The sequence below is a fragment of the Colletotrichum costaricense genome (genome assembly GCF_030867565.1).
Source record: "Colletotrichum costaricense strain IMI 309622 chromosome Unknown Scaffold_14.1, whole genome shotgun sequence".
Classification (NCBI taxonomy): domain Eukaryota; kingdom Fungi; phylum Ascomycota; class Sordariomycetes; order Glomerellales; family Glomerellaceae; genus Colletotrichum; species Colletotrichum costaricense.
Genome location: NW_026848243.1, coordinates 1,178,711 through 1,193,156, shown reverse-complemented (window position 1 = coordinate 1,193,156; position 14,446 = coordinate 1,178,711). Strand labels below are relative to the sequence as shown.

The window sequence follows — 14,446 nt, the reverse complement described above, 5'->3', positions numbered from 1 at the left end:
TTCGGAAGTGAACTGGAATCAGAGCAACGCCTGGGAACCTCGATATTGAGGAGGAAGAGAGCATGCATGTATGCCTTCCTCAATCTCCCTAAGTCCTAACAACCCACGCGCGTATATTCGAATCATGTCGTAAATGAGCGACTGAGAAAGACGAAACAAAGACTGGCATAATCTTATGAGGGCCAGCATGAATCTGATATTAGCATCTTTCCGTAAGGTAGAATGATGCAGGTAGTCTCGTGTATCACAAGGTCAAAGACAATGTATTGCTGACAAGGATGCATTTTCCGGATTTGTGTGCGGATGAGCATCAGGGTGCCTTCCGTACCTTGATATGCGCGTCGACTAAAACACCTTGTTGCGGAATACGTGGTCTTACTGCTCATTTTCCCACGTGTCCTATTAGAAGCCTAATAGGGTCCCTTGAATCTCTCCCTTCTGCGGCCAGCCGAGGCATCAAGACCCTGTCCCTCTGCCTGAAATATTTCTTATTCATCACCATGCATTCCGACGTGCATCCGCCCATCAGCAATTGGCCCTTTTGACAGAGTGATGAGCACGCCTATCTTGTCTCGGCGGTAAGCGACGATTTGTCCGTTGGGCGTTCTCTTGTGTCGCAGGACAGAAAAACCAGACCAACGGTAACCAGATATAGGAAACGAGAACCCCGATGTCACCCCAGTCTCATCGCTTTTTGGGGAAGGTTGCAACAGATCTCGCGGGTGTTGATTCATTGGGACTCGGCCCGTAGCGGTCACAGGTGAAATCCTTCTCCCATCGGCCTTTAACCTTTGCGAGATGCATGCAGGCTTGCTGGTCCAGACCAATTGGCCAGATACCCGACTGCGTGTCCAACCTCCTGTCTTACCTGCATGTTCCAATTTTGAATCCTTCCAGGGCTAGGTCCAGTCAGCCTGCGTGCTGCTTGCCCTGCTGGCGGTGGCAATATCACTAGGGCTTTGATAAGACGTGCTGACAGGGAGGTTTAAATCTTGGGTGAGGGTTCGAGATGGAGTTAAAAGCTTGAGTTCGGCAGTCGCATCCTCCCCCGCAAAGCCAAGTCGTCTGCCCCAGAAGTTCGTCTGATCTGGTTTCCTCGGTTTTCTGTCCTGCTCTCGAGCTACTCAATTGTCAAAATGGAGTCCGACAGCGCCCAATTATCAGAAAAACACGCTCGCACCGAATCAATCGAAGTTGGCGAGTCGCAGCCCTTCGACCAACATGCGACTAAGAAGCTCTTGAGGAAGCTAGACTGGCACATCATTCCCTTCATGAGTCTGATCTACCTGTGAGTCGTCGCACAGACATAGCGCCAATGCCACCACAGCATCCGGCCATGCGACACTGGTACTAACCTGGATCAAGACTCTGCTTCCTTGACAGGACGAACATTGGAAATGCTAGGTTGGACCATTTGGAGCAGGACCTCAAATTGAAGGGCATTCAGTACAATGACTGCCTTGCCATTCTTTTCCCGTTCTACATCGCGGCCGAGATCCCGAGCAACATGATGATGAAGCGCCTTCGGCCGTCGATCTGGCTGACATTCATCATGGTCTGCTGGTCTGCGTCGATGATCGGGCAAGGATTCGTCAAGGACTACTCAGGGCTCATGGCGACTCGCGTATTTCTCGGGATCTTTGAGGGTGGCCTGTTTCCCGGCGTCAACTACTACATCACGCAATGGTGAGGCCTCTCCTCTGATGCTCCGATGAACACGTCCTTGGTGTGGACGAGGCTCTAACAAATGGTTGCATAGGTACTGCCGACACGAATGTGGCTTCAGAATGGCTCTCTTCTTCTCAGCAGCGACTCTCGCCGGTGCGTTCGGTGGTATCCTTGCGCGAGGAATTGCCGAGATGCACGGAGTAGGCGGCCTCTCGGCCTGGGCATGGATCTTCATCCTCGAGGGTCTTCTGAGTATCTTGGTGTCCTTCACTGCGTACTGGGCAATCTACGACTATCCTGCCACGTACGTTGAAAATTCAGACAACGATGGATGTGGAGTATGAGCTGACAGTCATCATTAATAGAGCACAATTCCTTTCGGAGAAGGAGCGATCAGAAGTCCAACGCCGACTGCAAGTAGACTCAGGCCACCTATCTAACGAGTTCAACATCAAGTATGTCTGGCAGGCCATCAAGGATTGGAAGATCTACATCCACATGCTCATCTGCATGGCGGGCTTCTGCCCCATCTACTCGATTGCCCTTTTCCTACCAACCATTATCAAGAACATGGGCTATACCTCCAACACCGCTCAACTGATGTCGGTGCCGCCGTATTGCTTCGCTTGTATCTTCACGATCGCCGCCAGTTGGTATGCGGATCGCGTGAGACAGCGTGGTATTTTCCTGATGGGCTTCCAGCTGGTGGGAATCCTGGGCTTCGGTCTCTTGGTCGGTACCAGCAAATCCTCTGCGCAGTATGCCGGCACCATTTTTGCCGCCATCGGTAAGCTTCTACACCCGTCGCCCTGATGGGGCACAAATCTACCTACATGCTAATCTATCATGACTAAGGCATCTATCCTCAAATCCCACTTGGTCTCGCCTGGAACAGTAGCAACATCGGCGGAAGTTTGAAGCGGGGAACCGGTATTGCGATGCAAGTCATGGGTGGTAACTGCGGCGGCATCATTGCGTCTTACGTCTACCTTAGCCGGGATGGACCCCGCTACACTACCGGCCACAGCATTCTCATTGGCTTTGTGAGGTAAGAGAGAACCATAATGATACGTTGGCCAGTGATGACGCGTGCTGACTTTGCCTAGCATGGCCTTCTTCTTGACGTTGTTCATGACCACATGGTGCAGAAGGGAGAACGCCCGCAGAGACCAAGTTGCTAGTGATGCCGGAGTGCAGGAGTTGACTGCAGAGCAAAAGGAGCTGGAAGCTGAGCTCGCAGATAATGTGCCGTGGTTTAGATACACGATCTGAGAAGTGTGGTCTGGGGAATCGCCTCTCTCTCAAAGGGCTGAGGCTATAGAGATCAAATAGAGGGGCAAATCCATCCACGCAGGTTGTTCGACGCCTTGCCTGACGGTATTTTGCCCCGAAATCAGATCGTCCGGTGATCCCCTTGGACCCTTTGTATAGGCCAGGAACGGTGCTGTGTAGAGGGACTATGCACTCAGCGACTGGCAAATAGAGTAGGCTCCACTGAAGTCTCGGCCACGATCCGGGCTCTGGTCATTGGAACCTTTTTGTAACGAACTCAGTCGGATCGCAACCCTAAAGTCGGGAAGATCTAATCGCTACCGTCGCTATTATAGCTCTTCTTATTGACACAGGTTCTCGGCAATGACATCTGACACCTCCATTTTCGGTCCGAACAAGTGAGAGCCGCTACGTCCCATGTTTGTGTGAGATTCGATGCGGTAGTATATTGTAGACGCCAGCAGGCGACGTGGCCGACGAAGGGGCCTTTCAGAAACCTGGGCGCCGCGGTGGGTGGTGGGCGGGATCAAAGTAAGCTTTTGACGCTTCGTCGATCCCGGAGGAGTCCTTGCGCGGGACGAATCGTTCCATCGCGCTTAATCCGGGGCCTAAACGACGTTGAAGGAACATGGAACCCAGGATGGCGGTTTCAGAACAAGGGACTGTTTCCGCGAGAATGTTGGTGGTTTGAACTGACTGACATTGTCATGAGAGACTTGGAAACTTCTAACCAGTCGAGAGCGAGCGAGCAGAAGAATTGAGAATGATCCAAACATGTTTGGTCGTTAGACAGCACGATATCGAACCTTTGCAATAATCAGATTGTATCCGTCATACCCGGTGTACGAGAATCTCCGGGTAGCTCAGCCACTTCATCGCCTAAGAATGACAGAACCGACCGGTCTCGAACGTCATACGACAACGAACACGACGAATGCGACGAACACGACATGACCAAAGACGTCAGTTTCCGAAGCCAAGCCACAAGACTACAAAGCCGGAAATATGCAAGGACTTTAGAGTATGGCTAGGAGTAGAGATTTCGATCTCAGTAAGATAAAAACCCGCGAGTCCGTGGGGCTATGTTGGTTGCGCGATCAAATGGATACAGGTGAAGAATGATAGGTACCAGGGCACAGAAGATCATTGTTCTTCTAGAAGACCTTTTCAGGGTTCGCTCGGTTTCGGTTTCATCGATACTCTCCGGCCCCGTGGCTAGTGGGCTCGCGCCACGAAAAATGCTTAGCTAGCCTAGCGCCCCACGATGGTAGATGAGCTGATTTCCTTTGAGCGCACGTCCTTGCCGGTAGAATGGGACATTGGGCCGTTTTATGCCCTCGATGGACCTCGTTTGGGATATAACTCGGCGAGGTGGAATGCAGCCTTACAGATAGTAGTCTGTAACGCCCCCGGAAAGGTTGTGGCTATCCGTAGCAACAGGTAAGCTACGAGGGGGAAAGGGGAGGGATGGCAAGTGTGCCTTGCTGCCGGGCTGACAGCCGTCAAGAAAGATTTGGATTGATGGACACAGGGGACCGGGTAGTATTAGCGGGAGCTTAGGGTTCATGGAGGTAAAGGGGCATAGCAAGGCCCCGTCCTGTCCGTTAACCCCGGAAGCCTAACACAAATCTCGTCGCCGGGATCACGGCGTGATGGCGAGGGCACTGGCCAAGACGGGAGGATAATTTTGGGAGGAACCTTGGTAGGAACCTTGGTGACAGAATGCTATGCTGCCACACTGACTTATCTCATCTGCGTGGACGTTGAGTGGTTGAGCGGCGTAGAGGATCCTAGCCATACACGTATTGCCTGTGGTGCGTTGCCCACCCAATACATGTATTTGGGTATGCCACTCCACGCAACGCATGTCGACGTTTGATGGAGGCTTGGTGGAGGAATTGACGTCTTGATGCCGTGGCTCTTGGCCACATGAGTGATATTCAGGTGTGCATGTCTACAGATACCTCCTAGTTGGTGGTAGTCCCCTACTAGTACTTCCAACGGGCAGGATCAGGAGCCCCCAACCCGACGTGGATCGTCATTTAGCGAACATGGATCTAGAGAGAGGTGTTGAATCTTTATTAGAGTGCTGCCCCTCTCGTGGCACCCCTGAGCCTAAGCCGGAGCCTGAGCCACCACCACCATTGGCACCACATAGGAAGAGTCCTTCGGTCTGATGATAGCTTAGACGAAACGTAACCGTACACACCGACACACACCACTCTTGCTTCTTTACAATCCTGCCCATCCCCTCCCTTCAATCTCTACACTCGAGAGTCAACAACAGGGCTAGGCTCCAATAGGAACGGGCAGCATACGGCCTTGTTCGTTTCACTTTCTCCACGCACACGCCATTCCAGATCCGTACGAGCCGCTATGTTATTGTGTTTCTGACGCACGCACCCGTGCTTCGGCTTGACTCGTAAGCAAGGCGCAGTTTGGAGCCAGCTTTTCTTCAATACCCGCCCCGGCGCTGCCCAGTACGGGACGGGGCAGACTCACTCCCAGTCACTCCGAGAATCCCAAGAACCATCTTCCCCGTCTAGGTCACTGGTCACTGCTTCGCTCGCGTCTCCCTTCACGATATAACTCGAGTGGCTTGCTCCGCGCTTCGATCTTGGGCGAATGTCCAAGACCGGCCCCATTCGGATTTGAACTCAACCACGGCTTCGTCGCGCCAGCAAAAGCTTCCTCCCCGACGACAGACAGGACTGGACCATAGATACATCACATCACCACAACTCGCACTCACCTTAGTAACCTAACTTTACCTTACACTACATCCATCACTTGTTCACGCTACCGTCAACACGCGAAGCCATTACCTCAGCCGTTCCGCTGCAGAAAATACCACAGACCATCTCCGGCCCCGGCGCTCATCTCCCCGACTTGCCTCTCCTCTTTCAGTCCCAACCTATTCACCATTTACCATCCACCAACCGACCATCCATCCATCCTCTCAACCCCACATATTCGCTTTCGGTCTCCTTGACCTGCTTGTCGAGACCTCCAACGACACGCCAAACGATCGTTGTCTACGGTACCTTTAGCGGACCGCGCCGCTCTTGAAGTGAAGAAGAGCCACATCTTGCTGACATCTCGTCACCGGTACTCAACCGATTCGTCAGATTGCCGCCTCCTTCCCCTGTTCATCGCTCTCATCGGATTTCTGTAGCAAGGGGGTTTGAGGTCTAGGTGTCCCCTCAAATCGTGAGGGTTCTCTTCCGGCAGCCCAAAGGCACATCGCTCGCCTGTCTGGGGTCCAGCCTGCCCACTCTTCATCGGACGCGAGGTTGGGGAAGTTACGGCAGTGTTGTCCCTTTGCGCCAATCTAGGATAAGAGCCCAGGTCTAAGAAGGAATAACGAAAGGGTTGCTTATTCTGCTTGCTGCAAGATGCCGCGCCTAGGGTACAAAAAGTCTCGCGGTGGCTGTGCAAGGTGTAAACAGCGTCGCGTAAAAGTACTTACCACCTTTCATCCATTCGCATACACATGCACACTCGTCAACCTCTCTACCACTCACAAACCAACATGTATATTGAACGCGGCCCGGCTGACACTTCTGAACCCAGTGCGATGAGAACAAGCCGTGTGGCGCCTGTATCAGGCACAACACCCAGTGCAGTCTTCTTGAGGGCTCAGTGGACGGAGGCTCCGGTGACAACATGAGCTGGGAGCCGACATCCAATTCTAACGCAGCGGGACTTTCAAGAGTGCCGAGTTTCCAGCGAAGGAGCTCATCGCGAAAGGGGTCCAGCGGCAGCCGCAAGACGCAAACGCCATCAATCAGTCCGATAGACCACTCATTGACGCCGCCTAGTCTGCTCGAGGCCACCCTCAACCTACCAGCAGACTTCGTCAGCGACCGGGGCTCATCCATCGGAAATAGGAGGTCATCTATCGCCGCCTCGAGCCCTGACCCCTTTCCTTATTTTGTCAAGTTCTCAACCGAGCCCGTGGAACCGGTTCATTTGAGCAAGTGGATTACAGATCTCGAGCTGATGCACCACTACTCCACGGCCACTAGTCTCACGATGCCCAGGTCATCAGACGTGAGCAGCATCTGGCAGTTTGAGGTACCGAAGCTTGGTCTGACGTACATGTTCCTGATGCACGAAATCCTCGCCATTGGTGCTTTACATCTGGGTTATCTGCACCCGGAGCAGCGCGAGTCTTATGCCTTGCATGCCTCACAACATCAAAGCGATGCGATAGCGGGCATGAGAGAGTCTCTCATGAACATCACGACAGAAAACTGCCACGCTCTGTTCGCGGCGTCGTCATTACTGCTGCTCAACGCATACTCCACTTTCCCATATCAAAGGGGAGCGCCCCATTCACAAGAGGCACCGACAGTCGACGACGTCCTCGACGTGTTCTTACTAGTGAGAGGAATGAGTCATATCCTATCGTCATTCCAGCCCTCTATCCAGAGTGGGCCATTTAGGAACTTCTTCACAGAGGTGGTCACTCCTGCGTCTACACCGTTGCTAGAGGCAGTCACACAGCACCTCGAGAACCTCCAAATAAGCTTAAAGGCATCCAGCGCCGACGAACCGACCAAAGCCATCGTCAGCAAAGAGATTGACGTGTTTCTCGGGTGGATCATGCACGCCGTCGAGACAACGGCGTTTCCAGAGCTACGAGTGGCCTTGACATGGCCCATTAACCTCACGGAGGAGTATCTGCAGCTGCTGCGGAACCGCGATCCGGCGGCTCTAACTCTGCTAGCTTACTATTCAGTCGTCGTTCGCTCGACCGAAGCTACAACGTGGTTCATGCAGGGATGGGGCATCAACTCGGCGCGAGCGATAGTATCAGACTTGGATCCAGAGTGGAAAGAGTTGGTCAAATGGCCTTTGGCATTCATAAGCGATAGGAGTATACAACTTTAGTTGTTATCTAAATAAATCAAAGAACAAAACATTTAGACTACCATATTCCGCTCATGCCCTGATTTGCCTCGTCGGAGATCACACTAGCTCTGCAGATTTGAGAGCAGAGTCCAGACAGTCAGGGCTACCGCGGGTCCTACGAGCCGTGTACGATGATCCAGTGCTATTCTACGACTCGGCGGTGTCGCCAGATTCCGCCGCCAAGTAACAGCTGTTCCGTTGTTCAACGTCTACCCGATTACCCGTTCGTCTACATCTTTTAGGCTCGAAAGTCTAACGAGCCGATCACCAAAAGCCTAAAGGTTTCGGCCGAGCGGCAGCAGAGCGCATTGCGGGCTACAGTGGTCCGGAGATGTCTTGGCGACTAGAACTCGTTCGACCTACCTACTTAGGATAGAACTCATTAGCATTGAAGGTAAGGCATATTCAACTACTTCGTACAGAAGCTACTAGGAACACAAATGAGCTGTAGAGTCAGAGTGTGAGCGATCTGAAACGATCAAAACAGGAACAGACGGGTTGTACCTCAAACCCCGAAACCGAAACCGAGGTAGGTGGGTGCGCCTGGTTTGGTGCTACGACTAGTGGGGGTGTTGCGAATGTGCGATCGTCCTGGAAGCTTAAGTGATCCGACCTAGGGGTAATACCTAGCGGAAAGTGGGAATGGTAAGGCTGATTATGACTCTGCCGCCAGGTCTAAACACTGCTTGACGCGCTGCATAAGGCTCGTCACTACCTTTGTAGCCCGTTGTCCCCCGGAGAATTTGTTGGCAGGCTGCAGCTAGGGGTCCCCGATGACATTGGATCCTAGCTTTTCGCTCGAAAAGAAGCCACATGATGACCATGACGTCTGAAGGGATAAAAAGCTTGATGATGCTAACTGACGCCGCGGACGGCAATAGTCGGATGAGGATGAGGTCTAGACGCGTCTAACGCGTGGGACTACAACTATGGAAAGCGAGGTGCATCGTCTCTGACTGGCCAAGTTAACAAGTCTTAGCTTTTCCGGTTCTGCGGTCATGCCGATGAACCTTGACGATGGCAAACTTGCCAAGTTGTTCTCGGAACTTCCGTGCCTATTCATACACCTTCTTGGGCAGAAAAATTCTACGAGTCCTGCTGCTTACAGCGAGGGCGGCCATGTTGCTGATGAGCTGTTTGCTCTCACATTCAATAACGTTTCCTGGCAAGGCTCTCGACGTATCTCCCTGGAGCGGATTCGAATTAGCCCTCTCTCAAGTAACCTCATTATCGCCGCTAACATGTCAATTTTACCTCCTGATACAGGTACAGACGATGAGACGAACGATTAACCTCATAGTACGATTCGCGAATATTCCAGACGAACAGACGAAAACGTATACACATCTCTCCATCCATACAACATTGACAAAGCCTTCGAAGCGCGGGTGACTGTTGGACTTCAATTGTTGAAAGCAATCAGTACAGTCGAGATCATATTTGGACAGCAAAATTTTCGGATATGTACAAGAATTGTAGGCTCGATCAAGCCCAGGTGTCAAAGAAGCGAACAGCCTGGAAGAAAGCCTCCTCCTTGCCGAACTTCTGTCTGGGGTCCGAAATATTGGCGCGAACGCCGAACCCATGCGAGGTACCACCATACACAGCGAGGGAGAAGGGCTGGCCAGTCTCACTGAGGAGGGCCTCAACCTCGGCACGACGAGCGGGTGACATGAGGTTATCAGTTTCTACAGCGGCATTGTCAATAACAAGGAACAGTCCAGGTACCCTTCTGCAGGTGCACTCCTGGGAGGAGAGGGGCCGGGATTTTAACGTACCGGCGGCAGCGACACTCGCGGGACCAGTGATGGCCGTAATCTCCTCATCGGTAAGAAGACTCGGGTGCGCGGCGAAGCCGACATCAGCGCCCTTGCCCTCGGCGAGGACGCGGAAAGAGTAGCGGCCTCCGAAGCAGTATCCCGTGACGGCGACCTTGCTCACGCCGAGTTCCTCGCGCAGGTACTTGATGGAGTTGGCGATGATCGGGTCAGTGACGTTGGGTCCGTGCTGCGCAAGGAATGCCGTCGTGTTGAAGCCGGGGATGTTGATATCGTTCGGGGCGGGGCTGCCGTTGAACAGGTCCGGCGCGACGGAGATGTAACCGGCGCGAGCAAAGCTGTCGGACAGGCTGGCCGTTTGCGTTAACATCGGTATTGGCACGACGGTGCCATATGGCGGCCCGAGGTCTATGGCTGGTATAAGGTACTCACAGCTTGTTTTGCGCGAGCTGGATTCCGAAAACGTCGGTCAGGTAAAGGACTCCAACAGTCCTATTACCACGCGTGCTTGGCTTGGTGACATATTGGGTCACTGCATACAAATCGCGTCAGCTCGTGCGCCAGATAGACGTCGCGACGAGATTGAAAAGACTCACGCCCATTGTACTTGACCTCCTCGCCAATTGGAGTGCCAGTGTGGGCAATGGCGGAAACGTCGGCAACGGGGCACTTCTTAGCAGCATTGGTCAGAGATACGAAGCCCAGAAGGGCTGCGACAATAGTTTTGCTGAGCATCTTGAAGGTTCTGGACTGGAGGTAGGTCAATCACAAAGCACGGCGGACGGAGACCGGATGGAGGAAATGGGACGGGACGGGATAGCCCAACATCTTTTTAAGATTTAAGCTTCTCCCCGTTCCACGCGTCCAATGATTACAAATAAGCCAGATCGGAACCTATTTCTTGGATGGTCATCCGGACGGAGATACGGGTGGTATCTTGGAGATATCCTTTGCCAAGGCGGTAGACATGGCGCAAGACCCTTGAAGACGTCATCCAATCCTCTAGCCGTGTGCTCCGCGTCTCCGCAAACACACCGTGAACGGTGAAGGATTGAGAGTTGCCGGGGCGGGGAGAAGGTTCCAGTCTGGGCCCAAGGAGGAAGCCGAGCTTTTTCTTCTCCGCTTCAGAATTGTGCGCCAATCATTGTGCTCGGTGCCCCTGTTTCGATGGTGGCTTTTGTTTGCTTGTTTAATGTTTAAATGCAACATTGATGGACGTGATGATCCTTGGATTCTCCCAAGGCCAAGCCGTGCGGCAACGGGAAATGAGCATCGTTTAGGACGGACTGCCGTTATTTAGATGAGGGGTCCGCGTGGGGCAATTGCGACTTATCAATGGCCGGCTCGCTGCCGAATCGGCAAAAGCGTTGAATGTTGAGTCTTTATTACTAGTTCTTAGTAAGGTTTCGGTGAGGGTATTCATTCATCAGACTCGGTCAAAATGATCCAGCCTATCCAAGTCTCCATGACGTAGACCACCATGGCAGCAATTCTCTCTCAACAACCGTTATGCCGTATCTCAGCTCTTGAATACCAAGGCTGGCTAGCTTTCATTCAAGCTTCTTCTCAGACAAATCCTAAAAGACCCTCAGTAGTGAACAGCTTTGCGCAAAGCGTCAGAACCGCCCCGACCATGCAAATGACGCCGCCAAACACGGAAATCTGGTCGTAACCGTGGTACCGATTGAGCAACGCGCCGCTGACCGGTGGCCCAATCAACACAGCAATTGATGCGAATGCGATGCCCATTCCCATATAGGTGCCGATATCCTTCGGCGTCTTTGGGCACAGGGTGAAGACCACGGACCCTCCTGAGATGATGGCGCCAGAAGTGAGACCATACGCTGCGGCAAAGCCAATGATTCCAGCCTCAGTCACTGCCTTGGGCCAGCAGAGAATCGAGATGGCGGTTAACAGTCCTGCAGTGAATAAGATGTTGATGCGACCAAATTTGTCGCCGAGGACGCCTGGAATGATGCGGCCGGGGATCGAGGCTCCGTTAATGACTGCCACCAAATAAGACGCCAGTGACGGGCTCAAGCCGTGATCGATACCGAATGTCGGCAAGTAAAAGAAGGGGATGAACATGCCCACAAACATGAGGCACACGCCACCAGTGAGACACAGAAACAGCGGCTGTCGAAAAGCTTTCCAGATGAAGAACTGGCTCCTTCGAGGGGGAAGACGGGCCCTGACGGCGACGGACGAGTATAAGAGGAATGGCATCATGATGAAGCCGCATATGCGAACGGCCCAACCGAACCCCAGCGTGTCCAGAAGCTCTGAGAGAACGATGGGGAAGACGACTGCGCCCAACGAGGAGCCGGCAATGGCGAGACCCATGGCTGCTCCTCTCCTCCTCTTGAAGTATTGAGGCGTGGCGGCCATTGCTGGGAACATGATCAATCCGTTCGATAAGCCGCTGAGCACACCTTGAGCGAGCATGAACTGCCAATACTCGTTGCACAAGCTCGTCATCATCACTGAGAAGATGTATACTATCGCGGCGGGACGAATGACCTAGTCAAGGTTAGCATCTTCTCGATGGCGATACCAGCACGCCTGTGTCTTGTGTGCACTCACCCATGCGCCATAACGGTCAAAGATTGGCCCTCCTATAGCACCAGACGCAAACACCAAGAATGCCTGTATTGATCCGATCCACGATATGTCGTCTGGCGTATGGTTCGAAAGCTGATGGCGCGTGTAGTACGCTTGAAAAACGCCAAATGAGTTGGTGTACCCCAGAGAGCAGAACAGGATGGCTGCTGTGCCGGCCGCCACTGACCATGCTCGCGTGCCGCCTTCGGGGAAGTCATCTTCAGCCGACTGAATAACCTTTTCGTGTTTCTCCTGCTCGCCTGATCGTCCTTGGTCTGTCGATGGCGTTGACTTACTCTTCTCCGACTCGGCGCGCGACTGTTGAAGTACTTCCCCGCGACCCTCGCCCGAATTGGCTCTCGACGGACCGCCCTCGACGATATCCTTCACCTCATCTTTGGTCTCAGTTGGTTCGTTCATTGTTGCGTTGTTCTCAGAGAACTATGTGTCTTTGAGAGATTCGAGAAGCTTGGATCAGCTCCATCCTCAAACTGGGCACAAACAAGGCACGTCGCTGTCTATTGAATGCCACCAAGACCTCCCGCACCTCGGGACCGACTGCCCGCGGCCACCGTCACGAGATGCCCACCTGTGAGGCGTACATGAACTTTTGAAATCTTCACGCAACAAGTGGGCTCTGTTTCTGCAGCTTGGCAGCTAGTCGGGAGGAACGTGCCAGTCTGAGCCCTTGGGACTTCACCGATCGACTTGCTTGACTGCGGCTACGGCACGGCCGAAAGCGCACGTGCGCCGGCGAGCTCCCGGAGGCTGATATGTTTACAGTCAGTTTGAGAAGACGCAGCCCAGCCCGACGGGAGCCCCGTTAGAGGCGGATCTCGCAAGGCCGTGGCATCTGCAAGCTCGTTGGAGGCGTTTTAGGAGTGACAATGACTTCATGGTTGGCAAGTGGCATAAGCTCTGTATACTTTAGGTTCATGACGCTATCCACGGTTTACAACCAACGTCGTCTGATCACAAACTCGCAAGTACCGTGCAGCACTGCTACTTTCTCAAACAGCACGTAGCGTACTTGGATCGACGCCAAGGGAATGCGAATGCGGTCCTCGACACTGCAGCTCCTGTCGACAATAGTCCCCGACGCAGGCTGTACGTCTGCCCTCGCATGTTTACCTGTGTCATCATGACCAACAACCTTAAATCGATGAAAGCATTCGTCTGTCGCGTCCGCACCCATAACATGACTTGTTGCCTATATGTAACTCATGCCCCGAGTTACTCTATCGTTCTTTTGGTGTAGCAAATTCTCCTACACATTGCATCCTTCACGAGTTCACCAGAATTCAACAAGGTTTTACCCTCAGGCCTCTGACCCAGGCTTGGGGGTCGACGAAACCTTCCAGGCTTATCCAAATCTCATGGAAAGATGATTGCGCTATGCCGATCAAAGCGTTTGAAGACATAGCGAGCTCTTCGACAACAGTGAGGTGGCTCATCACAGATTCTGATCCCGTCAAGGTCCAACCTTATCAAATGGCGGGCGCAGTCCGTGTGGTTGACAGACTTCGGAGTATGAGTTGAAGTCATCCTGTCTCTTCGGAGAAGTTGGGTCAGCTATGGTGCATGTTTCTTCGTATGCAACGAGTCTGCGCCTTGGTGGACTTGCAACGGCTGAGTTATGCTCATCTGCTCATGAGCTCACTCTGTCCTTCCGAACTTCTCAGCCTAAAATGAGTCCAACGTTCATTCGTCTGAGGTCCTGTAAACGCCCTGCTTGCCAAGCCGGCTGAATCTCTTCATCCGACACAGCTATACATTTACATTAGATGCTGTAGATGCTCAGACTACACCGTTGACTCCCAGACGAGTCGTTCCGCGTTCAAAGTTGTCAGGTTGACGGTTGTCACACGAAGAAAAGAGCAGCTCCAGACAACACCACGAGCAGGCAGATACTATGAGGCCACCAATGCTAAAAGCCCCGTTCTCTCCTTCCAACCATGACGTAGCTTAGTGAGCGCCATAAGAAGCTAGGGTGAAAACTTTGAGTGTATGTTATTTGAGACTCTCAATCCTCCGAAGGCTAGGCCAGGGAGTGAGGAAGATCCGGTGACAGTAGACTCAACGTTGAACACTTTACTAACGCGCATCATGTAATCTATACACAGATTACTTCGTCACATAGAGAAAGACTTGGAGAGCGTGTTGCATTCAATGTCCTGGTTCCGGCCCGCGTTTCGACTACCTTGAAGGTC

At 52.8% G+C, this 14,446-nt stretch overlaps 5 protein-coding genes across 5 annotated transcripts; 3 read left to right on the top strand and 2 right to left on the bottom strand.

The window, feature by feature from the left end:
- Window positions 1-1,136: 1,136 nt before the first annotated feature.
- Window positions 1,137-2,940, top strand: CCOS01_12291 (high-affinity nicotinic acid transporter; the record flags this gene model as incomplete). The annotated part of the gene is made up of 6 exons (XM_060460440.1): window positions 1,137-1,288; window positions 1,366-1,686; window positions 1,760-1,972; window positions 2,034-2,455; window positions 2,524-2,716; window positions 2,775-2,940. The coding sequence occupies 6 exons, from the start codon at window positions 1,137-1,139 to the stop codon at window positions 2,938-2,940; spliced, it is 1,467 nt and encodes a 488-aa protein (XP_060309383.1).
- Window positions 2,941-6,335: 3,395 nt separating this feature from the next.
- Window positions 6,336-8,044, top strand: CCOS01_12290 (uncharacterized protein; the record flags this gene model as incomplete). Its single annotated transcript, XM_060460439.1, has 3 exons — window positions 6,336-6,401; window positions 6,514-7,784; window positions 7,924-8,044. The coding sequence occupies 3 exons, from the start codon at window positions 6,336-6,338 to the stop codon at window positions 8,042-8,044; spliced, it is 1,458 nt and encodes a 485-aa protein (XP_060309382.1).
- An 830-nt stretch (window positions 8,045-8,874) lies between these two features.
- CCOS01_12289 (uncharacterized protein) lies at window positions 8,875-9,249 on the top strand (the record flags this gene model as incomplete). Its single annotated transcript, XM_060460438.1, has 1 exon — window positions 8,875-9,249. One exon carries the CDS (start codon window positions 8,875-8,877, stop codon window positions 9,247-9,249), a length of 375 nt encoding a protein of 124 aa, XP_060309381.1.
- A 93-nt stretch (window positions 9,250-9,342) lies between these two features.
- On the bottom strand, window positions 9,343-10,370 carry CCOS01_12288 (dienelactone hydrolase; the record flags this gene model as incomplete). Its single annotated transcript, XM_060460437.1, has 4 exons — window positions 9,343-9,545; window positions 9,636-9,985; window positions 10,068-10,167; window positions 10,232-10,370. 4 exons carry the CDS (start codon window positions 10,368-10,370, stop codon window positions 9,343-9,345), a joined length of 792 nt encoding a protein of 263 aa, XP_060309380.1.
- Window positions 10,371-11,201: 831 nt separating this feature from the next.
- Window positions 11,202-12,656, bottom strand: CCOS01_12287 (riboflavin transporter MCH5; the record flags this gene model as incomplete). The annotated part of the gene is made up of 2 exons (XM_060460436.1): window positions 11,202-12,155; window positions 12,219-12,656. The coding sequence occupies 2 exons, from the start codon at window positions 12,654-12,656 to the stop codon at window positions 11,202-11,204; spliced, it is 1,392 nt and encodes a 463-aa protein (XP_060309379.1).
- Window positions 12,657-14,446: the final 1,790 nt, after the last annotated feature.